The sequence below is a fragment of the Gorilla gorilla genome, chromosome 10, assembly GCF_029281585.2.
Source record: "Gorilla gorilla gorilla isolate KB3781 chromosome 10, NHGRI_mGorGor1-v2.1_pri, whole genome shotgun sequence".
NCBI lineage: Eukaryota > Metazoa > Chordata > Mammalia > Primates > Hominidae > Gorilla > Gorilla gorilla.
The window spans coordinates 133,248,179-133,275,279 of record NC_073234.2 but is presented as its reverse complement, the minus strand read 5'-3'; the positions used below and the strand labels follow the sequence as shown (position 1 = coordinate 133,275,279).

General features: G+C 47.0%; 1 protein-coding gene across 3 annotated transcripts in view; it reads left to right on the top strand.

Moving 5' to 3' along the window:
- Positions 1–27,101, top strand: part of KSR2 (kinase suppressor of ras 2) — a 517,020-nt gene that overhangs the window by 99,585 nt on the left and 390,334 nt on the right. For all 3 annotated transcript variants that reach the window (XM_055358128.2, XM_019039457.4, XM_055358127.1), the window contains exons 2-3: positions 9,454–9,594; positions 14,301–14,451. In XM_055358128.2, the coding sequence (XP_055214103.1) occupies positions 9,454–9,594; positions 14,301–14,451 (292 nt within the window). The remainder of the gene's footprint in view (positions 1–9,453; positions 9,595–14,300; positions 14,452–27,101) is intronic.

Here is a 27,101-nt window from a genome sequence, read left to right as displayed (position 1 = left end):
CAGAGCTAGAATTCGGGAATTCACTTAGAAGGCTTCCTAAGATGAATAAGGCCCTCTCTCTGCCCCTGAGGGGTCGATGCCCAACTTTTGCACTTCCAGGTCAGTGGGAAGGAGCCGTGAACAGCTCCTAGCATAGTGTCCTGGTAAAGAGACAGAGCTTTGGGATCACACCCTGGTGCTCCCATTTCAATAGCTCTGTGGATCTCAGCAAATGATTTAGCCTGTTGAAGTTTCAGTCTTCCTGTTTGTAGAATGGGCTGAAAGTACCAGCCTCACAGCTAGCATTGTCACATGGATTAAAAGGAACAAACACATTCACAGCACTTGGCTCACGATGCCAGGCATACTGTAAATGTTTAGTACATGGCAGCTGTGATGGTGGCTGTTATTCCTGAAAATGCTTTATTGTCGTTGACAAAGACGTCCCAGCAGACATCACAGAACTGCTCACATCATGGGCTTTTCACCCAGTTATCAAAGGAATCCTTCATGCAGAAGATTAAAAAGAATGAGGCAGATCTGTATGAACTAACGTGGAAAGACCCTCAGGGCTTACTACTAAGTGAAAAAAGCAAGTGCACAAAAGTGCATGCTGTATGATATCATTTATGTGAGAGGAAAAAAGAAATCGTCCACATAAAGCCACATTGCAGAGTTTCAATAGATCTGTATGTATTTGTGAAAATTCACAGATCAACATCTGGAAAGATGGGCACCTAACTAGTCTCAGTGATTACCCGCTCTACCTCCAGGGATGGGGATCTGCATTCGTGGGAGCGGTCAAAGGGAGCTCTGGCCTTATCTGAAATGCTCAAACTTTCTTTCTTTCTTTTTTTTGAGATGGAGTCTTGCTGTGTTGCCCAGGCTGGAGTGCAGTGGCGTGATCTCTGCTCACTGCAACCTCCGTCTCCTGGGTTCAAGCAATTGTCCTACCTCAGGCTCCTGAGTAGCTGGGATTATAGGCGCCCGCCACCACACCCATCTAATTTTTGCACTTTTAGTAGAGTTGGAATTTCACCATGTTGGTCAGGCTGGTCTCAAACTCCTGACCTCAGGTGATCCACCCACCTCGGCCTCCCAAAGTGCTGGGATTACAGGCGTGAGCCACCGCGCCCCGCCTGAAATGTTCTAACTTTCTTACAAGGAAAATATATGCGGCCAGGCCTGGTGGCCCACTCTTATAACCCCAGCACTTTGGGAGGCCGAGGTGGGAGGACCACTTGAGGTCGGGAGTTCGAGACCAACCTGGTCAACGTGGCACAAAACCTCATCTCTACTGAAAATACAAAAATTAGTTGAGTGTGGTGGCACGCACCTGTGGTCCCACCTACTCGGGAGGCTGAGGCAGGAGAATCGCTTGAACCTTGGAGGCAGAGATTGCAGTGAGCTGAGATCATGCCACTGCAGTCCAGCCTGGGCAACAGAGTAAGACTCTGTCTCAAAAAGAAAAGAAAAGAAAAGAAAATATATGCATGCATTTATTAAATAATTAAAATAAATTAAAATGAGGTTATCCTTTCTGTAACTTTGGAGTGTTTGAATTAGACTGGGTTTGAATCTCGGCTCTGCACTTACTAGCTGTGTGATTGTGAGCAAATGACTTAACTTCTCTGTGCCTAGTTTCTTCTTTGGTACAATGTAGATGTTAATAGGACCTGGTTCCTGGGAATGTAAGGATATATTGAAATAATGCATGTGTGACCTTCAGCATAGGCCTGGCACATGGGGGAAGTGCTCAGTAATGCTACTTTTATTTTTATTGTTTTTTCTTTTTAATTTTTTTTTTTTGAGACAGAGTCTCGCTGTGTTGCCCTGGCTGGAGTGCAGTGGCATGATCTTGGCTCACTGCAACCTCCACCTCCTGGGTTCAAAAGATTCCTGCCTCAGCCTCCTGAGTAGCTGGGACTACAGGTGTGCACCACCATGCCTGACTAATTTTGTATTTAGTAGAGACAGGGTTTCACTATGTTGACCAGGCTAGTCTCGAACTCCTGACCTCAGGTGATCCACCCATCTCGGCCTCCCAAAGTGCTGGGATTACAGGCATGAGCCACTGTGCCCGGCCATATTTTTATTGTTATATTTATTTCATTTACTCTTCCAAATCTAGCAAGGACACCTTAACCCTTTGAGGGATCTAGTGTCTTCTTTGTCAGTCAGTTATAATGCAAGAAAAATTGTGAATAATTCTATAACACAGTGTGTATAAATAAAGTCCCAAGAACGAATTTATAAGGTCCTGCTGGAGCAGGTGGCATTTGAGGTGGGCTTTGGAGAAAAATTCAGATTTTCATGCATTGATGTGGTGGTGTATCAGTTAGCTACGGGTCCCCATAATGCTGTGTAACAAACACAAAACCCCAGTGGCACATAACATAAGCCTTTATTGGCCATGCCTCTGGGATCAGCAGTAGATTGGTGGCTCATGTGATCTGGGATGGCCTCACTTATAGCCAATAGCCAGGCAAGAGTAGGCTGTCAACTGAGCTAGGATGGTTTTGGCTGGGACGTCTGGGAAAACTTGACTCTGCACCATGTAGTCTCTTATCCTTCAGCTGACTAGCCTGGGCACATTCTTATGAAGATGACAGGGGTCCAAGCCAGCAGGTAGAAGCACACAGGCCTCCTATTGGCTGAGGCAAGTCACATGGCCAGCGTCATTGAAAAGGCATGGACACAGACTGCACCTCTTTGGTGAATTAACTGCAAGTGACATTGCAAAGAGTATGGACACAGGAGGGGTGTAAAGGATTCAGGTCATTTTTATAGCCTTCCTCAGGTGGGTATGGAAAGGACTTGCAGATAGGAGGAATCAGAGAGGTGACATTTGGGGTCCTGCATGTGTCTAGGGAATTTTCCCTTTTTTTTTTTAAATACAAGATCTCGCTTTGTTGCCCAGGCTGTAGTGCAGTGGCATGAACACAGCTCGCTGCAGCTTCGACCTCCCAGGCTCAAGCCATCCTCCCACCTCAGCCGCCTGAGTATCTGGGACCACAGGCACACAACACCATGCCTGGCTAACTTTTGTATTTTTAGTAGAGACGGGGTCTTACCATGTTGGCCAGGCTGGTCTCGAACTCCTGAGCTCAAGCGATCCTCCCACCTTGGCCTCCTAAGGTGCTGGGATTGCAGGTTTGAGCCACTGTGCCTGGCCCTCTTTAGGGAATTACATGGAAATGAATGAGGCAAGGAAGGAGAAATGCAGTAGGGTTAAGCCCCAAGTAATAGTTTAAGGAGTCAGAACTTTCTTTTGTAGGACAGTGTTTCTCCAAATGCATCAGTTTGATACCACCATCATACTTTTTGCCATATCTGTGTGTTTTCTTTAAATCAACTCAATTTTTTAACATACATGTATTTAAAAATTAAACCATGTGCAACTATTGTAATGGAAAACTAGTATCACTTTCCATAAATGGAAGGCAATGAAGAAAATAAATGCAATGTAAACACAAGTGTCATGAAATTGTGTTGCATATTGTTATCTGCCCAAGGCTCTGAGACTGTGTCCTGTGCTCTGTTATAAAGAGAGCAGTGGCTCATGCCTATAATCCCAGCACTTTGAGAGGCTGAGGCAGGAGGAGTGCTTGAGTCCAGGAGTTAGAGACCAGCCTGGGCAACCAAGTAAAGCCCGTCTCTACAAAAAATAAAAAAAGGTGTGGTGTGGTGGCCCATGCCAGGCATGGTGGCACATACCTGTTGTCCCAGCTACATGAGAAGCTGAGGTGGGAGGATGGCTTGAGCCCAGGAGGTCGAGACTGCAGTGAGCCATGATCATGCCACTGTACTCCATCCTGGGCGACAGAGTGAGAATTTGTTTCAAAAAAAAAAAAAAAAAAAAAAAAGAGAGAGATTAGCAAGTGTTACAGAGGTTAGAGAGTTGTTAAAGACATAGTATCATTCAACAGAGACTGTCTCCTTGATATAGTCAGATGGCTGGAGAAAAATTTGGACAGAGAAGAAAGTGCTTGCTATGCTATATGATACGATGTTATTTAACACTACGCCTGGGTACCACCTCTCAAGTTATCAGTGATACCTACAGTTGAGAAACACTACTATTCTCCAGCAGATGTTCGCATAAGGTAGTACCATGGTTCCACTGGTCCTGCCATTTAACTTCTGGTCTTAGCCTAGTTTTTCAATTTTCTGTGACTTTTTTAAAGGTAGGAGGCGTGACGTCGCTGGCTTCCAAGTTGATATTACCTCTTTTGTTTAAGAAATTGAGGCTGGGCATGGTGGCTCACACCTGTAGTTCCAGCACCTTGGGAGGCTGAAGTGAATGGATTAGTTGAGCCCAGGAGTTCAAGACCAGCCTGGGTAACATGGTGAGACCCTGTCTCAGAAAAGAAAAGAAAAGAAGTTGATAAAGCATGGTCATTTATTATTTTTTAAAGGGACCAGATCCTTATTTCTTTTGCAATATTTGAAATACAACATAGGCATACATAGATATAGAATAATGAACAGTAAAACGTCATTTATTCAGAAGAAAAGACTGAGGAAAACCACTTGGTAAAAAGCCCGATTTGCAGATATTGCCAATGATGTAAGTTTGTATATCTTTCATGTAATTTCTATAAATAGGATGGATTAAATTAAACCCTACTAATTTCAAAATCAGAACTTAAATTACGAATTAGGAAGACACAGTTTTCTATCCGATTAAAAGTACATTATCTTGCAGTATAACTGTAACCTGTACTTTAAACAAACTAGATAAATGATATATTTGGCTTTTAAAGAATGTTTAGTAATTTAAACCTGATTAGTTTTTTATTTTATTTTTTAAATTAATTAATTATTATTATTATTTTTTGAGATGGAGTCTCGTTCTGTCACCCAGGTCCCTTATCTAGGATGAATGCAGTGTCTTTGCAGACAGATGGTCAGACTGGGGTGGTCAGGGCTTCATTCTTGCTTTTGGTGTCTTTCAAAGGTCCATGTTCTGGTTCCAGTTGTGATCCCTCAAGATTCAAATGTTGAAATCCTAATCCTCAATGTCTCAGAATATAACCTTATCTGGAAATAGGGTTGTTGCAGATGTAATTAGTTTAGATGAGTTCATACTAGTCCAATATGGCTGGTGTCCTTGTAAAAAGGGAAAATTTGGACACAGTCACACATACTGGGAGAATGCTATGTGAAGATTGAAGTTTGGCTGCCACAAGCCACGGGATTCTCAGAAGCGAGGAGAGGGGCCTGTAGCAGGGCCTTCCACAGTGCCTTCAGGGGGAGCATGGCCTCACCGACACCTTGATTTCAAACTTCTAGCCTCCAGAATGGTGAGACTGGAAATGTTTGCTGTTCGAACCATCCAACTTGTGGTACTTTGTTACAGCAGTCCTGGTAAACTAATGTAGCCCAGAACTCACCTTTTGGAGTAAATCTCAGTCCCTTCAGTGGATAATCTAGGCTATATATATGTGTGTGTGTGTGCAATGCATGTATGTATACATATACACACATTTACATCAACATTTATTTTTATATCTATATGTATGGGGTAACTCTTCCCAAACCAATACCACAGGATTTAGTCTAGCTTTTCCCATCCCACATCCGTGTCACTCTTCTCAGACAGGAAGAAAAATAATGCTCAGTAGATTTGTTTATTTGCTCAGTTTTCTGTATTTACCTAATCTCCCCACTTCATTGGGCCATTGCTATTTTTGGATGCTCTTCTTGGACAGTTGTCTCATGGGGCTGTGACCTCTGCTGGGGCTGCCTTTCCTCAGCCCCTCCCCTCTCCTCCAGGTAGAGTTGAACCACTTGCCCGGGTAAGTGCACAGGTGTGGTGGGCTAAATAACAGTCCCCCAATCATTTCTACCTCCTAATCCCCAGAAGTTGTGATTGTGTGACCATACATGGGAAAAAGGACTTTGCAGATGTAAGATAAGGATCTTGAAATGGGGAGATTGCCCTGGGTTGTCTGGGTGGGCCCCAGATCATTGCAAGGGTCTGTATAAGAGGGAAGTAGGAGGGTAAGGGGCAGTAGCAGGAGATGTGGTGATAGAGGAAGTGGAGTGATGTGGGGAAGGGGCCAGAAGCCAAGGGATGCGGGCAGCCTCTGATCACCAAAAAGGGAAGGAAACTGATTCTTGCCTGGAGCCTCTGGAAGGAACCAGCCCTGTTGACATCTTGACTTTAGCCCCGTGAGACTGATTTGGGACTTTTGATCTCCAGAACTGCGAGATCAGTATGTTTGTGTTGTTTTTAGCCACTTAGTATGTGGTTATTCATGACAGCAGCCACAGGAAACCAGTATACCAGGGATGCCAAGACTCCCTCAAGGAGGTGGACTCGATGTTCTTTAATTTCGCTATGAGTCAGGAGGCTTTAGCAACAGAAATCCAGCTCACTGCAGCTTAAGCAAAAGAAGAGAATTTATTAGCACACATCACTGCAGAGTCCAGGGAGATCTGGTTTCTCCGCTCACTGCTGGGGCTCAGATGATGGGTGTGGCTGGGAATGTGACTCCATCTCTTGGCTCTGCTGTCTTCTAAATGGGCTTCAGTGTCAGGAGGCTTCCAGATGGTAGCAGGGACGATGGTCCAGGCAGCTCTTGTCTTCCATGACACCACCTGGCAGCTCTTTAGGGTGTGCTATGGCTATGTCTTGAGTGCTTGGAAGAGGTCCTGGTGGGGTCTCAGTGGCCCAGTTGGATCCATGATTGCCCTTGACCCAAGTACAGCTGTTTGGTGGGGCCTGGGTCACATGCGCACCCTGCAGCTGTGATGGGGTGATACAATGGGAACAGCCTCACATCAGCCGGATGGACTGTGGGCCAAAGAAGGGAGGTTCCTTGAAAGAAAGTTGACATGTTCTTTTCGGTAAAAGGGGGAATGGAAGGCCGGGTGCGGTGGCTCACGCCTGTAATCCCAGCACTTTGGGAGGCTGAGGCAGGTGGATCACGAGATCAGGAGATTGAGACCATCCTGGCTAACACGGCGAAACCCCATCTCTACTAAAAATGCAGAAAATTAGCCAGGCGTGGTGGCAGGTGCCTGTAGTGCCAGCTACTCGGGAGGGTGAGGCAGGAGAATGGAGGGAACCCGGGAGGCGGAACTTGCAGTGAGCTGAGATCGCGCCATTGCACTCCAGCCTGGGCGACAGAGCGAGACTCCGTCTCAAAAAAAAAAAAAAAAGAGGGGGGGAATGGAGACCAGATAGCAAAAGCAACAGAAGCCCATGACAACCATCCCAGGCTCCAAGTTTTGTTTTGTTTTGTTTTGAGTGATGGTCTCACTCTGTCAGTTAGCATTGAGTGCAGTGGTATGATCATGGCTCACTGCAGCCTCCACCTCCTGGGCTCAGGTGATCCTCCCACCTCAGCCTCCTGAGTGAGGATTTTTATTTTATTTTATTTTATTTTATTTTATTTTTGTAGAGACAGGGTTTCACCATATAGCCCAGGCTGGTCTCAAACTCCTGGGCTCAAGCAGTCCTCCCACCTTGGCCGCCCAGAGTGCTGGGGTTACAGGTGTGAGCCACGGCACCTGGCCCTCCGAATTTTTTGATCCTAGAATTCAGACTTTGTTCTTGACAAATGTTGGTTGACTGTGTTTTGAAATGCCACAGACACCTCCATACCTAATTCTAACTTTGCTTTATTTAATTATCTTTATTAAATACATTTTAAATTACAAAGATGATAATATAGGCCAGGTTTGGTGGCACTCACCTGTAGTCCTAGCTACTTTGGTGGCTAAGGCAGGAGGCTCTCTTGAGCCAGGGAGTTCAAGGCTGCAGTGAGCTATGATTGCACCACTGCACTCCAGCCTGGGCAATGGAACAAGGCCTTGTCTCTTAAAAAAAAAAAAAAAAAGATGATAATGTATTATATCTCAGGTAACTACTGAATGCATACAAAAAAATGTATATAAAGAAATACTTGACCCAAGTTAGAAGCCTGGAGTTTATTCTTCCAAATTGTTTTCTCTGCTCAAACACACAGGTATTGCCTTTCTTTGGTTAATGTTGTGAGATTTTACAAACTCAGCAATAAAAAACTTTCTTTTCTCATGTCATGGGATCCCTCCAGAAGCCTGGGTTCAGGTCTATCTCATTTTAAAAGAGTTAATTTTGGGATGCTTTTGTAGGACTTACAGTTCAAACAGCACAAAAGAGTTTAAATAAAATGTTTCCCCCACCCTTTTTCCCCACCCTTCCTCTTCCCTCCCCTAAAGAATTGGGAGTCCTCGGCTGGGCGCGGTGGCTCACGCCTGTAATCCCAGCACTTTGGGAGGCCGAGGCGGGCAGATCCCCAGGTCAGGAGATCGAGACCATCCTGGCTAACACGGTGAAACCCTGTCTCTACTAAAAATACAAAAAATTAGCCGGGTGTGGTGGCGGGCGCCTGTAGTCCCAGCTACTCGGGAGGCTGAGGCAGGAGAATGGCGTGAACCTGGGAGGCGGAGCTTGCAGTGAGCCGAGATCGCGCCACTGCACTCCAGCCTGGGCGACAGAGTGAGACTCCATCTCAAAAAAAAAAAAAAAAAAAAGGCGAATTGGGAGTCCTTGTGGACAGAGTTTCTATATTTACAAAGATATATACAGGGAAACATTTTCCTTATGAATGGGAGAGTATTTATTTTTATTTATCAGTGTACCCTGGAGACTGCTCTCTGGCAGTACAGAGCCTGCTTCGTGATTTGATTTTAGAGCTGCATAAGTTTCTTTGTTGGCTGTAGCGTCCTTTATGTAACGAGTCTCCTACTGATGGACTCTCAGAATGTTTGCAGTCCTTTGCTATTGCAAACAGAACTGTAGGGAAGTAGCCTCTTGTACAGTCATTCTGCACAGGATGGGTGTCTGTTGGAGGAGTTCCTGCAAATGGAATTGTTGGATCAAAGGATGTGTGCAGGCCGGGCGCGGTGGCTCACGCCTGTAATCCCAGCACTTTGGGAGGCCGAGGCGGGTGGATCACATGGGGTCACGAGTTTGAGACCAGCCTGGCCAACGTGGTAAAACCCCATCTCTGCTAAAAATACAAAAATTAGCCAGGCGTGGTGGCGTGCGCCTGTAATCCCAGATACTTGGGAGGCTGAGGCCGGAGAATTGCTTGAACTTGGGAGGTGGAGGTTGCACTGAGCAGAGATCACGCCATTGCCCTCCAGCCTGGGTGAAAGAGCGAAACTCCATGTCAAAACAAAAGAAAACAAAAACAGAAAAAGACGTGTGCAATTGTGAGATCAAAAGGCCCTCCACTGAACTGGTACTAATGTGCGCCGCCTCCCCCAACCCCAAGCAAGATGCTAGAGCCGCCTGTTTGACCATCTTCACCAACGAGGTGGAAAGATGGGTGCCAAACTGGATCTCACTGTAGCGGAACCAGTCTTTAAAATAGAGTTGTCTGGGTTTAGGGTGGGGGTTCGTAGGGGGTTCTCGCCTCTCTTCCTTGTGTCACTGCCTCTGAGATGTATCCTCTGTCCTCGTCTGTGTCTCCACAGAGCAAGCTGGTGAAGTACTTCAGCCGGCAGCTGTCCTGCAAAAAGAAGGTAGCCTTGCAGGAGCGCAACGCGGAGCTGGACGGCTTCCCCCAGCTACGGCACTGGTTCCGAATCGTCGATGTGCGCAAGGAGGTCCTGGAGGTGACCTGGGGGGCCCCCGTGTCCCCTGCCCCTTACTGGCCAGCAGCTACCCCCTGTGTTGCTCTTGAGCTGCAGGTTTCCGGCTGTGCCCAGCACAGTCCCTGGCACATAGCAGGCTCTCAATAAATATGTGCTGGACGAAAACATTCAGGATCACTGATGCTGTCTGAATGGGGTCATTGAGAGTGTGCTGCCAGAGTCAGTTAGAACCCTCCAGCTCTGCCACATATTCACAGAGTCACCTTGGCCAAATCACTTCACCTCTTAGTCCAGCGCTGTCCAGTGGAACTTTCTGCTACCATGGAAATATTTTCTATCTGTGCTGCCGGATGTGGTAGCCACCTGTGGTTAGGACATGTGATTGAGATTTTAAATTGTGTTTAACATTAATTAATGGGGCCCGTGGCTGCCATATCGAACAGTGCTTTCTTAGAGCATTAATATTACCATCTGTGAAATGTGCATAATGATTGTCATCTCTTCTTAAATAGCCGACATCATAGAATGAGATGATTTTTATAAAATATTCAACTCAGCTGGGCGCAGTGGCTCATGCCTGTAATCCCAGCACTTTGGGAGGCCAAGGCAGATGGATCGCTCGAGCACAGGAGTTTGGGACCAGCCTGGGCAACATGGTGAAACTCCATCTCTACAAAAAATACAAAAATTAGCCGGGTGTGGTGGTGCATGCCTGTGGTCCTAGCTACTTGGGAGGCTGAGGGAGGAGGATCACCTGAGCCCAGGAGGTTGAGGTTACAGTGAGCTATGATCATGCCTCTGCACTCCAGCCTGGGTGACAGAGTGAGACCCTGTCTCAAAAAAAAAAAAAAAAAAGACAAAAAAAACAGGCCAGGCGCGGTGGCTCATGCCTGTAATCCCAGCACTTTTGGCAGATCACTTGAGGTCAGGAGTTTGAGGCCAGCCTGGCCAACATGGCAAAACCCCGTCTCTACTGAAAGTACAAAAATTAGTCGGGCATGGTGGTGCGCACCTGCAGTCCCAGCTACTCGGGAGGCTGAGGCAGGAGAATAGCTTGAACCTGTGAGGCAGATGTTGCAGTGAACTGAGATCCCACCACTGTACTCCAGCCTGGGTGTAGAGAAAGACTCTGTCTCAAAAAAACAAACAAACAAACAAAAAAACAGCTCATATTCTGGCACCAAATAGCACTCAGTAGATGCCAGCCTGTTACTGTTGTGAGCATCTGACATCTTATGTCCACTCTCAAAGATTAGACCATGTTCTTAACATCTTGAGGATCGTGAGATTTTCTTACCCCCTGGGATCCCAGAGACCGACTCATTTGCAGTGACAGGGCCAAGCCAAACCTAATAAAACCAGCAGACATCACTGCGTCTTTCATGCCAGGCATTGTGCAAAGGGTTTTGCACTTAGGATCTCAACTGCTGAGACTGTTCAGCCTCCTCGCAATGACCTTTTGAGTAGGTGTGACTGTTATCCCCCTTGTACAGAGTGGGAAACTGAGGCTCAGAGCTAAGTGACTAGTCTAGCTGGTAAGTGGATGGGGCTAGCAGGATGTCCAGCTCAGATGGACAGCAAAGCTTTAGGTCGGAAGCACTGTGCATTAGCCTTGTTTTCCTGTTGCCTGGGCCCCCCAGAGCTGGGCAGAAGAGGAGCTTGCCTCCCTGCCAGTGAAACCAAGAGTCCTCTCTCAAGGCCCTCCCTGCTTCCTACTTGAAGAGGCTTCCTGTCTTTTTTAGACCTTGTCCACAGGGGCAAGAATCTCACCCAGCCCCACCAGATCTAAGAATCCCAAGTTAGAGGCAGCATCACCCCGCTCCATTCCTCCAGGCCCCCACCCCACCCCATCTTGCATATGCACATCAGACCATGCACAATCCCATATTTCCTTATTTCATTACCAGCATGGCCAGAGAGCCCAGATGAGTTTCTTGCAAATATCCTTAGAATGTATGGTCCTGTATAAGGACAGACAGTGTTGTATTTGCATGGCTCAGGGCATTTTTTGGGAGGCTTCAGGATCATTTATTTATCAAGTGCCACTTGTGGGGGCAAATAAGGCAGAAAGGATTCTAGACCAGGGGTGGAAAACTGGTGGCCCTCAAGCTGGTTCTGATATGCAGACATGTTGTTGTTGTTTGGTTAATATGATGTCAGGACATTTATTCTGAGCCAATACTTAAAAACCAAGAGTCTGTCTAAAAAACCCAGATCTCTGGCTTCACTTACAAAATCAGAAATGTTGACCATGCTGAATTGAGCTCCTGTCTGGCAGCGATTTGCTCATTTACATTTACCTGACCTGCAGGTACCTGAGTTTTGGCTCTTGCCTTAGTCAGTGAGCGTCTTGAGTCCAGGGACCCAGGGAGTGGGCGGGAGAAGACGTGGGGTTTCTGCTCTTTGTCTGCAGTTCAGGTATGTGTCCACCAGAGGTCCCCTTTCTGTGAAGTGACTGAAGTATGGAGAAAGCTCCAAAGTAAAACAGCTGGGTTTGAATCCTGGCTCCACCAATGACTTCCTGTGTGACCTTAGGCAAGTGGTCTAACCTCTCTGAATTTTACTTTCCTAGTCTGTAAGTGGTGATGATAAAAGTGCCTACTTTCAGTAGTTTTTGTGATAATAAAAGGAAATCTATCAAAAACCTTAAAACAGTGTTCCATCCATTTCAGCTATTATTATTATTATTACTATTATTTTATCAAACAGAGGTGTGTCTCCCCTTTTGGCCCAGGTTTGTTAAGGGTTTCTCCATTTTTGATGTTATAAAAATGTTACTTTTATGATTTTTTTCTGATCTTAAACTTCAGAGTAAATTGAAATATATACATATATAAATCATAAGATTAAAATGCACAAGTGAATCCTGAAGCAAAGAGGAGAATCCTTTTATGTTATGAATCACCCCCTTCAAACATGAGTCATTCTGTACCTTCAGATCCTGGACTGGGTGCAGTGGCTCAAGTCTGTAATCTCAGCACTTTTGGAAACTGAGGTGGGAGGATCACTTGAGGCCAGGAATTCGAGACCAGCCTGGGCAACATAGTGAAATCCTATCTCTACAAAAAAATTTAAAAATTAGCCAGGCATGTTGGTGCATGCCTGTAGTCCCAGCTACTCAGGAGACTGAGATGGGAGGGTCGCTTGAACCCAGGAGTTTGAGGCTGCAGTGAGATATGATGGCCTCACTGCACCCCAGCCTGGTGACAGAGGGAGACCCTGTCTCTATTTAAGAAAAACAACAACCAGAAATAAACAGATCCTTGGTCATCACCTTTCTTAAAGGGGCTCACCAGCAATGTGTCCCTATTTGAGAAAGCCTCTAAGTGACTCCACTATTCTTCTCTCTCTGCCCCCTGCCTGCCCGGGTGAGTTGAAAAGGCACCATAGCTCATATTTTTGAAGATAATTTTTTTGTACTGAGAGTTTTCTTCCTTCTGGCTATCAGTTTAATGTGGGAGCTGTATCTTGTTGTAATACACAAACATGACCACAAGAGGGTAGATGTATTCTGCAATACTGCCCTAGAATCACCATCTGTAGGCTATTTCACCCTTATTTACTTTCGGAGGCTGAGGTGGGCAGATCACCTGAGGTCAGGAGTTTGAGACCAGCCTGGCCAACATGGTGAAACCCTGTCTCTACTAAAAATACAAAAATTAGCCAGGCGTGGTGGTGAGTGGCTGTAATCCTAGCTACTTAGGAGGCTGAGGCAGGAGAATCGCTTGAACCCAGGAGGTGGATGTTGCAGTGAGCCGAGATCGCGCCATTGCACTCCAGCCTAGGAAACAAGAGTGAGACTGTCTCAAAACAAACAAACAAACAAATAAACAAAAAACAAAAAAGATAAAAAACCCTTAAGTAATAACAATATATGTTAAAATGTTGAGTAGTAAGTGCTATAAAAGAAGACTCATACATACATACAGATACAGATGCATAAATATAGAAGCTTGACAAATTTTGAGGTGTGTCCATATGATGGTCTAGGGAGACACTGTTTTGGGAACATGGGGTGGCGGTGAAGGTTCACCTGCCCAACACGTTAAGTTGGGAATCCTACCTTTTCTAGGTCCCTTTCCCCCACTCCACGCTATACTCCAGTGTTTCTGCTTTGCCTTAGGATGCAAAGCCGTGCCCCGTGGGGCTCAAAAACAAACCTAGTTTCATTTCCAGCACGGGGCACGGACTTTCAGCCCCTTTTCCATTAGGGTTTCTGAAGACCAGTGTGAGCCCTAGACCCTGCAGCCAGAGAAGAGAGGAAGCAGAGAGAGAGTGGGGCCCAGCCACCAGCACACCTGCCTTGTCCTGTGCTTGCTCTGAGTTTGTGCTGGGATTTTAGATGAGTCCCTGCAGAGTGAGAGGCACTGAGAGCCATGCAAACATGAAAAAATGGGGTCCTGCCTTATAAACATTCGAGAGACAGGCACAGTGTTGACGCCAGAGAGGGTAGTAATTATAATAGCACTAAGCACCTGCGCTACCTTGCCAAGTATGGACACTTAGGAGTCCCACTTTACAGATGAGCAAAGTGAGGCCCAGAGAGGTTGAGCGACTGGTCAGAGGTTATCTAGATAATGAGTGGCAAACCCGAGATTCGGAGACCCCACTGTCATGCAAAGCGTTTACACTGCGGAGTGTTCTCCTCTAGGCACCACTAGAGGGCAGCGTGGAGGCAGAGATGCTGTTCCTGCCCCACGGTTGACAATCCTTCTCCCCTCCTCTAGGAAATCTCCCCCGGCCAGCTGAGCCTGGAGGACCTCTTGGAGATGACGGATGAACAGGTGTGCGAGACCGTGGAGAAATACGGAGCCAACCGGGAGGAGTGTGCCCGCCTCAACGCCTCCCTCTCCTGCCTCAGGAATGTCCACATGTCAGGTGAGCAGGCCCCGGGGTCGGGGATGTGGAGACTTGTCCCCAGCACAGCTGCCGCAGTCCCTCGGCATCCCGTGCCCGCCGCTGCAGGCCAGGACGAGACAGAGTCAACCCTGGGGGGGCAAATCCGAAACGCAGGAAGAGGCAGCGCGGACCTGGGATTTGGAGGCCGGAAGACACCAGCAAGGGCAGCTCTTGGATTTGAACTCTTGCCCCAGGAAGACCTGCTGAGGTTTAGGGTATCTGGTTCTGGATAATTAGGGTCCAGATATGAAAATACTGAGTGTGAATAGGAGACCAAGATCTTTTTACTTTAGACATGCTGACGTGGCTTTGCATTTTGGGTCAATGTCTAGCTTCTAATTTTTTTTTTTTAACAGAATTAATTTGCATTAATTGTAACATAAACCAGAAAATAGATTTAAAAAAAATCACCCTAAGCCCCACCCTCTAGGTAACTGCTCTTGTCATTTTGGTATAATTTTTCCTGACAAATGGATATATGTATACTTAAAAAAATAGAATTAGAATTATTCACACATATTGCTTAAATTTTTTTTTTCACCCAATAAAATAACCTCTGTGACTTGTTCTATCAGTTTGGGGGCCAAATATGTTGTCATCCTTCCTGGATCTTTTCCATTAATTGCTCAGATACCTGTTTGTCTTTATTAGCAGAACATCAGATATCATCTTCCTGAGGCTTCCTGCTTCTCTTAGCCTCATGATTTTTCTGCAAATTCTGGGGCCTTTCTGTCCCAAGGGATCCGCTCTGCACACGCCAGCCACAGAGAAGTGTTAGTGGCCATCAGCACGGTTGTTTCAGTTCCCACCACAAGGTGTCACTGTTGAGCATCAGCCTGGCAGAGTCCGGTGGAGGCTCACAGATGCCCTTGCTTGATTCAACCTGCTCTATTCAACAAGCATTTGTTGAATACTGTTCTAGACCTGGAGAAGTCTTCTAATCTGAGTGGCTATGGGGTGCCAGCAGGGCTGAGGAGGCAGCGGTGAACAAAACAGAACATACTTGAAACAGGTCATTGGCCCAGTCCTCCATGCGTACCCTTTTGTATTTTTTCTTGCTGGCAGATCCTGATTCAGGTACAGTCAGCATCAAAAGGGACCATGCAGCCAGGCACACTGGCTGACGCCTGTAATCCCAGCACTTTGGGAGGCCAAGGCAGAAGGATCTCTTGAGCTCAGGAATTCCAGACCAGCCTGGGCAACATGGCGAAACCCCGTCTCTACAAAAAATACAAAAAAAAGTGCCATGTGTGGTGGCACATGCCTGTAGTCCCAGCTACTTGGGAGGCTGAGGCTGGTGGGTCACTTGAGCCCAGGACATTGATTGAGGCTGCAGTGAGCCATGATCACACTGCTGCACTCCAGCCTGGGTGACAGAGCAAGATCCTGTCTTAAAAATAAAGTGGGGGACGGACCATGCACTGGGGGCTGTCTTATGCGTTGAAGGATGTTTGGTTAGAAGCATCCTTGACCTCTGCCCATGAGATACCAGTAACATCCCCCAACTCAAAGTCATGACACATGGAAATATCTCCAGATATTTCAAAATGTTCCCAGGGAGGCAAAATCACTCCTGGCTGACGAGCTGTAAAGGTCATGTTACTCTTTACCTCTAGCACAATGGTGTTGACTCACCCAACATGAGTGTGGCTGACAGGGAGGGGCCTCTCAGTCACTCAATACGTACAAAATCTGCTCCAAAGGTGACTTTCTCTCTTTACCCACAGTGAGAAGCAGATGGCAGTTTTCTCTCTTTAAAAAAAAAATTGCAGGCCAGGCATGGTGGCTCACACCTGTAATCCCAGCACTTTGGGAGGCCAAGGTGGGAGAATTACTTGAACCCAGGAGTTTGAGACCAGCCTGGGCAACATAACGAGACTCTACCTCTACCAAAAAAAGAAAATTAGCTGGGTGTGGTGGCATGCGCCTGTAGTCCTAGCTACTTGGGAAGCTGAAGTGGGAGGATTGCTTGAGTCCTGGAGGTCAAGGCTGCAGTAAGCTGAGATAGTACCACTGAACTCCAGCCTGGGCCACAGAGTGAGGTCCTGTCTTAAAAAAAAAATTGCACCAAATTACAATGTTATGTCATAAACATCTTCCTTTGTCAATAAATGCATTCACTTCTTATTTTTAATACCTGAATACTAACAATTTATTCAACCAATCTCCTATTTTTGGAAATATCCATATTTTTCCTATCATAAGCAACGCTGCTGTGAATACCCCTGAGTGTTATCTTTGGGGACCCCCGTGGCTATTCCTTTACAGTGAATTCATAGGAGAGGGGTCTTGCAGTGAAACATTTGCATATTTTGGCGGGACGTGGTGGCTCACACCTATAATCCCAGCACTTTAGGAGGCCGAGGACGGTGGATCACCTGAGGTCAGGAGTTTGAGACCAGCCTGACCAACATAGTGAAACCCCATCTCTACTAAAAATACAAAAATTTAGCTGGGCTTGGTGGCGCATGCCTGTAATCCCAGCTATTTGGGAGGCTGAGGCAGGAGAATCTCTTGAACCTGGGAGGTGGAGGTTGCAGTGAGCTGAGATTGTGCCACTGCACTGCAGCCTGGGTGACAGCGAGACTCCATCTCAAAAACAAACAACAACAACAAAAAACCCATATTTTAAAAATTATGGTGAACATTGTCATATATCTTTCCAGAAAGTTTGTACCAATTTATGCCCGCACAATGCCTGACAGTGAGCGTTTGAGGTTAGGTTTTTAATTGCTTTTCAGAATTCACGTTGTCTCATCCGAGAGGCACTACTGAGGTTGGCAGCATCCTTAAAAGTAGAGTGAGATTCCAGTTTCCATGAGAGAGGCATTTATGTCAGCCTTATGGGGAAGAATAGTCATTTTTTTGTGACATTCTAGGCTGTGTGAGACCATGAAAGTTCTGGTACTCCGATTTTTATTTATTTATTTATTTATTTTGAGACAGAGTCTTACTCTGTCGCCCAGGCTGGAGTGCAGTGGTGCGACCTCGGCTCATTGTAACCTCCACCTCCTGGGTTCAAACAATTCTCCTGCCTTAGCCTCCCGAGTAACTGGGACTACAGGTGCATGCCACCATGCCCAGCTAGTTTTTTTTTTTTGTATTTTAGTAGAGACGAGGTTTCACCATGTTGCCCAGGCTGGTCTTGACCTCCTGAGCTCAGGCAATCTGCCTGCCTTGGCCTCCCAGAGTGCTAGGATTACAAATGTGAGCCATCACAGCTGGCCCTGTCCTCTGATCTTTTTAAAAATTTTTTTGATCCAGATGGACAGTATAAGTACAATTTATATTGTGACCCCCCCACACACATAGGTACACATACACGCACACACATAGCTACACATACACATACACAATTATAGCATGTTTCATGAAACAATACTCCTCCTTCTTATGCATGATGAAGATGTTGTAAATTCATTCCTGTTCTATTCTATATCATTTAGTAGATGCTAGTAATAGCCACTTTCTTTTTTTTTTTTTTAAGATGGAGTCTTTCTGTCGCCCAGGCTGCAGTGCAGTGGCATGATCTCGGCTCACTGCAACCTCCACTTCCTGGATTCAAGTGATTCCCTTGTCTCAGCCTCCTGAGTAGCTGGGACAACAGGCATGCGCCACCATGCTGAGCTAATTTTTGTATTTTTAGTAGAGGTGGGGTTTCCCTATGTTGGCTAGGCTGGTCTCAAACTCCTGACCTCAGGTGATCCATCCGGCTCGACCTCCCAAAGTGCTGGGATTACAGGTATGAGCCACCGTGCCTGGCCTGCCACTATTTTTTGTTTTTTGAGACAGGGTCTTGCTTTGTCACCCAGGTTGGAGTACAGTGGTGTGATGTGATCACAGCTCACTGCAGCCTCAACCTTCTGGGCTCAAGCAACTGTCCCACCTCAGCCTCCCCAGTAGCTGGGACTACAGGTGCATGCCACCACACCTGTCTAATTTTCGTGGAGACTAGGTTTCGCCTTGTCGTTGCCCAGTTTGGTCTCGAAATCCTGGGTTCAAGCAGTCCTCCTGCCTCGGCCTCCTAAAGTGCTGGGATCACAGGCATGCGTCCCCATGCTTGGTCAAGCAGCACTTTTCATTACACACCTCACTATGGTTTGAACCTACACTGATCCCCTACCTCCACATAGGCCTCCCTCTGGACTCTTCCCAGGCTGCTAAGACTCAGTCTTCTATATCCTGCCTCAGATGCCAGTCTTAGGGCCACTGGGACCTTGAAAGCAATGACCAAGTGCTCCATTTTAACCCATTCCTACAGCGCTTAGCACTGAAGTCAGCTCAACTCAGACTTCTTAGTAAAGAATTGTGTACCCAGTTCTGATCCTTAACACTGTACTTCACCTATGCTGTTCCTGCAGGTGATGGTGCCACTTAAAAACATTTTAATGCTTACCTGTTTTGGGGAGCAATTTGTTTTTAAATGAATGCCTCTCTTTTCCACTAGACTGTAAGCTGCAAAAGGGCAGGGATCATACTTGTTTCTGCTCACTATTCAATTCCCAGGATGAAGATCAATATCTAGCACATAGTAGTGGTTCAATACATATGTATTTTTTTTTTTTGAGATGGGGTCTTGCTTTATTGCCCAGCCTGGAGTGTAGTGGCACAATCTTGGCTCACTGCAACCTCTACCTCCTGGGGTCAAGTGATCCCCCCACTCAGCCTCCTGGGTAGCTAGGACTACAGGCGTGTGCCACCCTGCCTGGCAAACTTTTCTGTATTTTTTGTAGAGATAGAGTTTTGTCATGTTGCTCCAGCTGGTCTCGAACTCCCAAGCTCAAGCAATCCTTGAAAACTTACCAGTGGCTTAAAGAACACAGTCTTCCTCATGGATTGGAAAACATCCCAGGGTTTGGCTCCCACTTGAAGTCCTACCATTCACATTTTCCCTTCAAGCCCTAAATGTCTGCTAAATTCATGAATTACTTAGAGTTTTCTAGATGAGGCTTGGATTTCACATCTTGGTACTCACATCCCTCTGCCTAGAATTTTCTTTCCTTTTGTCCTTCTGGTGAATCCCTGCTCTTCCCCAGGCCCAGTGCAAAGCCTGGTTCTCTATGAGGCCTTTCCTGGGCTCTGCAAACTGAGCTGACCGCTTGCCTTGGCTACCGGAACAGCAGATACTTCAGTGACCACCAGGTCTACACCGCTGAGCCCCTCCCTACCTCTGAAAAGCTGTGTGATGTGCTTGCTATTAATGTCCACCAGGGGGAACCAGTGAGCCATCCTCAAAGTATCCTTCATGTTTAGAATTCCCTTCTTCCCTCAAAAATAATAATTGGTTCCTTGAAGCTTCTAACCATCTTGGGAGTTGGATGGCTTCCCTTTACTCTAACTAAAAATGTTATCCCAGACTGAGGAATAAACTAGTATCTTTCCCATCATACTCTTACTTCTTGAGGGTGATATTGTATTCATCTTAATAGCCCCAGCTCAACCCAGAGCTGGCGTTTCCTACAGTGATGAAATCAGGTTTTTAAAATTCTGGCCCAAAGTGAGGGCTGGGTGCATGTTTGTTAAATGACAGAAGACAAGTTGTATTGAGGAACTCATATGGAGACCAAGGATATGGCAGCAAGGCTGCTTTGTGCTTGGCCAAGAATGTCATCTCTTTCTCTCTCTCTGTCCCTCTCTGTCTCTGTGTCTGTGTCTGTCTGTCTGTCTGTCTCTCTCTCTTTCTCAGAGGATGGAGGTAGCTTTATTTTAGAGATGTTAATGCTAATCTTAGTTTTCTCCTTGGGTTTTAGGGATATCTTTATTTTCCAGTGCCCAAGGAGCCCCGAAGACAGGAAATCTTAACTCATTTTTCTCTTCTCATAGCTTGTTAGATCACCCTTAGCCTGAAATCAAAGAATACTCATTCATTCATTTAGCAAGATCAAAGGATCCCAGAGCCAGGATAGCTTAACCTTTCCTTATCGTGGCAGCTATGGCCTGAAACCAAAAAACCATTATTCACTCATTCAACGAAATTGGTTGCATGGTTATTCTATGCCAGGTGCTCTTCTGATCTCTAGAAATGCGTGCTGAGGTGTGTGTCTCCATAAAGTTTACTTTCTAGTGTGGGGGGCTGGGGCACAGACAATGAATTATTGTCTTAATGATCACGTACCTTATGCAGTGTGTGAGAATAAGTGCTGTGGATTAAAGAAGACGTGCAGCAGGCCAAGCGGGGCTGGTAGTGCCCTCTGGAAGGGAGGGACTGGTCATCATATTAAATAAGGTGGCTAGGGCAGGCTCCGCTCTCCTTCTCCTTTCTCCTTCTTAGTCCCCAGTCATCTTCTGAGAGTATGGAATCTGGAGTCCAACAAACTTGGGTTTAAGTTCTGGCTCTGCCACCTATTAGCTGTGTGATTGTAGATAGGACATATTATGATTCTGTGCTTTGTTTCCTAAGCAGCGGGATGGGGATGATGATCATGTGGGCCACAGTGGTTGCTGGGAGCATTACATGAGATGATACAGGCAAATCACCACCATCACCATCACTATTGTTAGCACCATCACCACCATCATCACCATCACCACCATCACCACCCACCACCATCATTACCACCTTCATCACCACCCACCACCGTCACCACCCACCACCATCACCACCCACCACCATCACCACCCACCACCATCATTACCACCTTCATCACCACCCACCACCATCACCACCCACCACCATCATTACCACCTTCATCACCACCCACCACCATCACCACCCACCACCATCATTACCACCTTCATCACCATCACCATCACCAGGCTCCTCCAGCCTTTTTCTTCCCCCAGCTCACTTTTCTCCACTTCTCCTCATCCTCCTCTCTTTTTTCCTCCAAGGGGCCCTTCCAAGGGGCTTCAGCCTTTCTAATTAAGCACTCTCATTCTTTGTTTCCCTTCCCTCTGAGCCACGGTCTCCCTCAGCACTGCTGTTTCTTTTGAGACTACTCCCCTTCTGTCTGGCTTGATTGTTCTCCAGAGGTAACCTACCATTCCCTGGCCACAAAAATAGAGGCAAAACCTCAAACCAGTTTTCTCTGGGCACAGCCCTAGTTTTCCTCCGTGGTTACTACAGAGCTGAGGTCCTAGGGTGAAACTGATTTGGCTGCAGGAAGAGCACGTTCTCACCATTTGTCTCCACCTCCCACTCCATCCCAAAACTGGGAACTTCAGCGTCTGAGGACAGCAGGGTCCCTTCCTAGACCTTCCTCTCCTGGGCCACAGCTGTCTTATCAGAAGAGAGCCTGGCGGAGATGTGGCCCAGCTATCAGAGTGCTGTTGCTGTGGCCTTCTTCCTCTTCTCTGCTGTTCTTTTTCTCTCTCTCCTCTTCTTTTTGGCATTTCGATGGTTTTCAGCCTCATAATTTGTGGTCATCTGTATCTTTCCTTTCCCAAGGAAAAACCTCTGGTCAAGATAATAGAAGATCTGTGTTGTGGATATTGTTTTCCTTTTTAAAAATGAATATGCTTATGTAAGGATAATGGGAGATATTGCTTTCCTTCCTCCTCACCTTCCTTCTTTTCTACCCTTCCCTCCTTTTCCCCCTCCCGCTTGTGTTTATCAAGCACTTTCTCTGCATCTGGCACACACAGTGTTGGGTTCCAGGGCTCAGGGACTTTCTCAGGACTTCAGGATTGAACTGAGACCTGAAGAGGAGGGGAAGTCTTAATGACTGGGAGTGACGGGAACACTCAGAAGTGCCTTGGGATGGGAGGGAGGGGAGCATCCCAGGCACAGAGAGAGCAGTATGGGTGCCCAGTGGGGATGCTGGGGAGAGCAGTGGGAGCTGGAGCCAGACAGGTGGGCAGTGCCAGCCCCCACGGTGGACCATGGCAAGGAGCTTACACTGCAGAGTAAGCAGGGTAGGCTGAACAGAAGGTGTCTGGATCTCTTTTCCGGTTTTTAAATAACACTCTGGCTGCAGAGTCGATGGGTGGCTTAGAGCAGGTGACAGATGCTGGGAATCCTTCGGGGGCTCAGGGAGCCACGGAGGGGAGAGAGTGGAGGCCAGGGTGCTGCAGACAGGCAGGTGCCCTTGCACCCCTGCAACCTCCTGGGAGCTTGCCTGCCTGGGCCCTCCTCTGGCTTCTTCTCTTGAGTATCAAGGGGGAGAACTGGCAGTCAGGAGAAAAACAGGATGCAGAGTGGCCCCCGAAATAGGACAGCCTCAGATGCCCTCTGGCTTCTTCCCAGTTTGGGCTTTGAATGAAGCCCCCCAGAATGCCGCCTGCCACCGTACGGTCTTCCTTTGACTGGAACAAAGAGTAAGAGTGGGTCTTGATTGCCCTATTGTTCTACTTGCTTCTAACTTGGGAAAGGCTGGGCTGGCAGAGGAAGAGCTGCTCCTCCCGGAGCCCACAGGGTCTCGTATGTTCTGGTGTTGACACTGATGTCTTTCCTTTCCCCTGTAACTGCTCCAGCCCTCCTGTTCTGTAGGCACTCAGGAATCCCTTACATGTAGATAGCATCAAATTAGGACTCTCGCTTACAAGCGGCAGAAACCTGATGCGAACGCGCTTAGGCGCAAATGGCTCCATTCATTCATTCTGTAAACACGGATGGAACTTCCCCTGTGTCAGTTGCTAGGAGGGGTTGGGGATAACAGTGGTGGGGAAGGCCGGCTGGCTGTGGGCTCTCCTCAGTCTGTGTCCCAGACCTGCACTATTCAGTACAGTGGTCACCAGACTCGTGTGACCAGGTAAACTTATATTCATTAAATAAAAGTTAAAATTCCCTTCTTCGTTCTCAGGAGCCATGTTTCAAGTTGTTCATCGCCACAGGTGGCTAGCGGCTGCCCTATTGCAACAGCACAGTTCTAGAACATCTCCATCATCACAGAATATTCTAGTGGACAGTGCTGCTCTACAATATGTTGGAAGAAACAATGAATAAGAAAAATATCAAGTTGGGCGCAGTGGTTTATGCCTGTGATCCTAGCACTTTGTGAGGCTTGAGGCAGGAGGATCACTTGAGTCCAGGAGTCCAAGACCAGCCTGGGCAACATAGCAAGACCCCATCTGTACAAAAAAATAGACAAAAAATCCATCTAACTGGGTGTGGTGGCACACACCTATAGTCCCAGCTACTTGAGGGGTTGAGGCAGGAGGATTGCCTGAGCCTGGGAGGTAAAGCCTGCCGTGAGCCAAGATCACGCCACTGCACTCCAGCCTGGGTGACAGAGTGAGATTCTGTCTCAAAAAAAAGAAAAAAAAAAAAATCAAATGGTAATAGGTTTTATGCAAGAATTAAAACTGAAGTGAAACAATGGTGGCTTTCTGGCTGGCTTTGATGGGCTGATCAGAGCAGGTCAGTCAGGGTTCAGCCAGAGGAGTAGAACCAATAAGATATATTAAGAGATTTATTGCAAGGAATTGGCCTATGCAATGGTGGGGGCTGGCTGGGAAGGTCTGAAATCTGTAGGGCAGGCTGTTAGGAAGGGCAGGCTGTTAGGAAGAAGGGCAGACTGTTAGGAAGAAGGGCAGGCTGTTAGGAAGAAGGGCAGGCTGTTAGGAAGAAGGGCAGGCTGTTAGGAAGGGCAGGCTGTTAGGAAGGGCAGGCTGTTAGGAAGGGCAGGCTGTTAGGAAGAAGCGCAGCCTGTTAGGAAGGGCAGGCTGTTAGGAAGAAGCGCAGCCTGTTAGGAAGGGCAGGCTGTTAGGAAGAAGCGCAGCCTGTTAGGAAGGGCAGGCTGTTAGGAAGAAGCGCAGCCTGTTAGGAAGGGCAGGCTGTTAGGAAGGGCAGGCTGTTAGGAAGAATGGCAGCTGTTTGTTAGGAAGTGCAGGCTGTTAGGAAGGGCAGGCTGTTAGGAAGAAGGGCAGGCTGTTAGGAAGAATGGCAGCTGTTTGTTAGGAAGGGCAGGCTGTTAGGAAGAAGGGCAGGCTGTTAGGAAGAATGGCAGCTGTTTGTTAGGAAGTGCAGGCTGTTAGGAAGGGCAGGCTGTTTGTTAGGAAGGGCAGGCTGTTTGTTAGGAAGGGCAGGCTGTTAGGAAGGGCAGGCTGGTGGAATTTCTTTTTCTTTGGAGAGATCTCAGTTCTGGGTGGGTGCGGTGGTTCACGCCTGTAATCCTAGCACTCTGAGAGGCCAAGGAGGGTGGATTGCTCAAGTGCAGGAGTTCGAGACCAGCCTGGGCAACACAGCAAAACCCCATCTCTACTGAAAAAAAAAATACGAAAAATTAGCTAGGTGTGGTGTGTGCCTGTAATCCCAGCTACTGAGGAGGCTGAGGTGGGAGAATCACCTGAGCCTGGGAGGTCAAGGCTGTAGTGAGCCGAGATTGCACTGCTGGACTTTGGCCTGAGTGATAGAGCGAGACCCTGTCTCAGGAAAAAAAAAAAAAAAAAAAAGAAATAGTCTCAGTTCCGCTTTTAAGGCATTTCAATTTCAATGGGTTGAATCAGCCCACCCGGATTATAGAGGAGAATTTTTACTTAGAGTCACCTGATTATAGACTTTAATCACAGCAACAGAAAACCTTCACCTGATGCCTAAATTGTTTGATTGAATAACTGGAGTCTATCGCTTAACCAAGTTCACACTGAAACTGACAGCGAGCCTCTCTGGGGAGATGACATTTAAGCTGAGACTTGAATGACAAGAAAGCATCAGACAGGAGAAGATCTGGGGGAAGAGCATTCTGAGAGCAAACAGGTCTCAAATGCATGTCTCAGAAGCACTTTTAAGAAGCAGAAGGCAGGCTTACATGGCCAGTGGTTCTGGGGACCCATGGCTGCCTGGGTCTGTGTCTCAGACCTGCACTTCAAAACCTAGTGGCTCAACACAACTGCCTTGTTATCTCTCATTGTTATCGAGCAAAAGGGGCTCGCTGTCTGATGCACTAGAAGCCAATACTATGATGCCGGTTTTTTTGTTTTTGAGTTGGAGTCTCGCTCTGTCGCCCAGGCTGGAGTGCAGTGGTGCGATCTTGGCTCACTGCACGCTCCGTCTCCCGGGTTCATGCCATTCTCCTGCCTCAGCCTCCCAAGTAGCTGGGACTACAGGCGCCCGCCACCACGCCTGGCTAATTTTTTCTATTTTTAGTAGAGACGGGGTTTCACCGTGTTCACCAGGATGGTCTCAATCTCCTGACCTCGTGATCCGCCTGCCTCGGCCTCCCAAAGTGCTGGGATTACAGGCGTGAGCCACTGTGCCTGGCCAGGTTTTTGAGAAAAGAAAAGCTTCTTATTGAAAGGTGACTCCCAAGGACACAGGAGTCAAGCTCAAATCTGCCACCCTGGGCTGGCTTCAAGGCAGTATTTTTATTAGGAAAGGCTTAGGGGGTAGATACTGGGATTAGCAGGTGGTTGGTGGAGGGAAAGGGGAAGTCTGGAAAGTCCTTGGGTGTGTGTAGTTATTTCTTTATGTTACTTCATAGGTTGCATATGCAAATTTGGGAGGAGTTAGTATGAAATATGTGGTGGAAATTTGGGCTGTGATGTCAGCAAACTTGTGCACAATCTCCAGTTGGTCATCCTGGTTCCAATTGATTTTAGCCCACTGCCAAATCTTTTTAAAAAACTTGTGAGTTAAAAAAAAAATACTCAGAAGAGGAGGGAATTTCAGCATCTCAGCAAGTTGTTTTTTTTCTTATCTGTTATCCTGCAAACTCAGTAATTTCTGTCATTGGTTTCATTAACTCTTTAGGGTATAGTTTCATCATCATAATTCCCTGGGCTCAGGGATTGGCTGGGCTCAGCTGGGTGGTTATTCTGTTCCGTGTGTTGTTGGCTGGAGCTGCAGTCATCTGGGGCTCGACTGGGCTGGAACATCCAAGATGATGCATGCTCATGGATGGCAGTTGGCACCAGTTGTTGAGTGGGTGTTCAGTTGGGGATTATCTGCTTAGGTGCCCACATGTTGCCTTCTATGTGACATGAGCTTCTCACAACACACATCCCAAGGAGGAGGAAATGGAGGCTGCTAGTTCTGGAACCGTATCCCTTCTGCTAATGATGATCTCAGTGATGGGTCAATCAGGGAAACCAAATTACTGTGAGTATAATGGAAAAAACGGAATTTATTAGATGTTAGACTTATACGACCGTAGGAAGAGCTGGGGAAGTACAAGCTCAAAAAAAAAAAAAAAAAAAAAGGGAAGCTTAAGATTCAGAGAAAGGTCTTGAACCTACCCTGACATAGGTAAGGCAGCCTGCGGTTTCAGGGACATCTGGCAGCCAATACATCCAGCTGTTGGAAGGGACCATGCAGACAGGCTTGGATAGATGCCCAGGGAAAGTTGTTGGCCCTTTGTGGCTATTGCCTTTGTGAGTTTGTCACAAAGCATCTGGTGGTGAACTTAAGGTCGGCTGTTGGTCATTGAGGGACTACTGTCAGGAAGAAGAGTTGGCTGTGAGGTAGGGAAGATGGAGGATAAACAGGACCAGCACCCCAACCTCTGTTCCCCATTGCCTTCAACCCATGTTACTCTTCAGGGCATGATGGCTGCTTCTCTTTTGCCACCCAAGCCTTGTACAACTTCACTTTTGGCTAGCTCTAATCTGGAACCACACAGAGAAGGGGATTCTGGAAACGTGGGTGCCATGGAAGCATGGGTGCCAGCGTAACTGAGTTGTCGGTGGGCTAATCCATGGCTGGGAGAGGAGGCAGAAGATAGGAGATGAGGTCAGAGACATGGTTGGGGCTC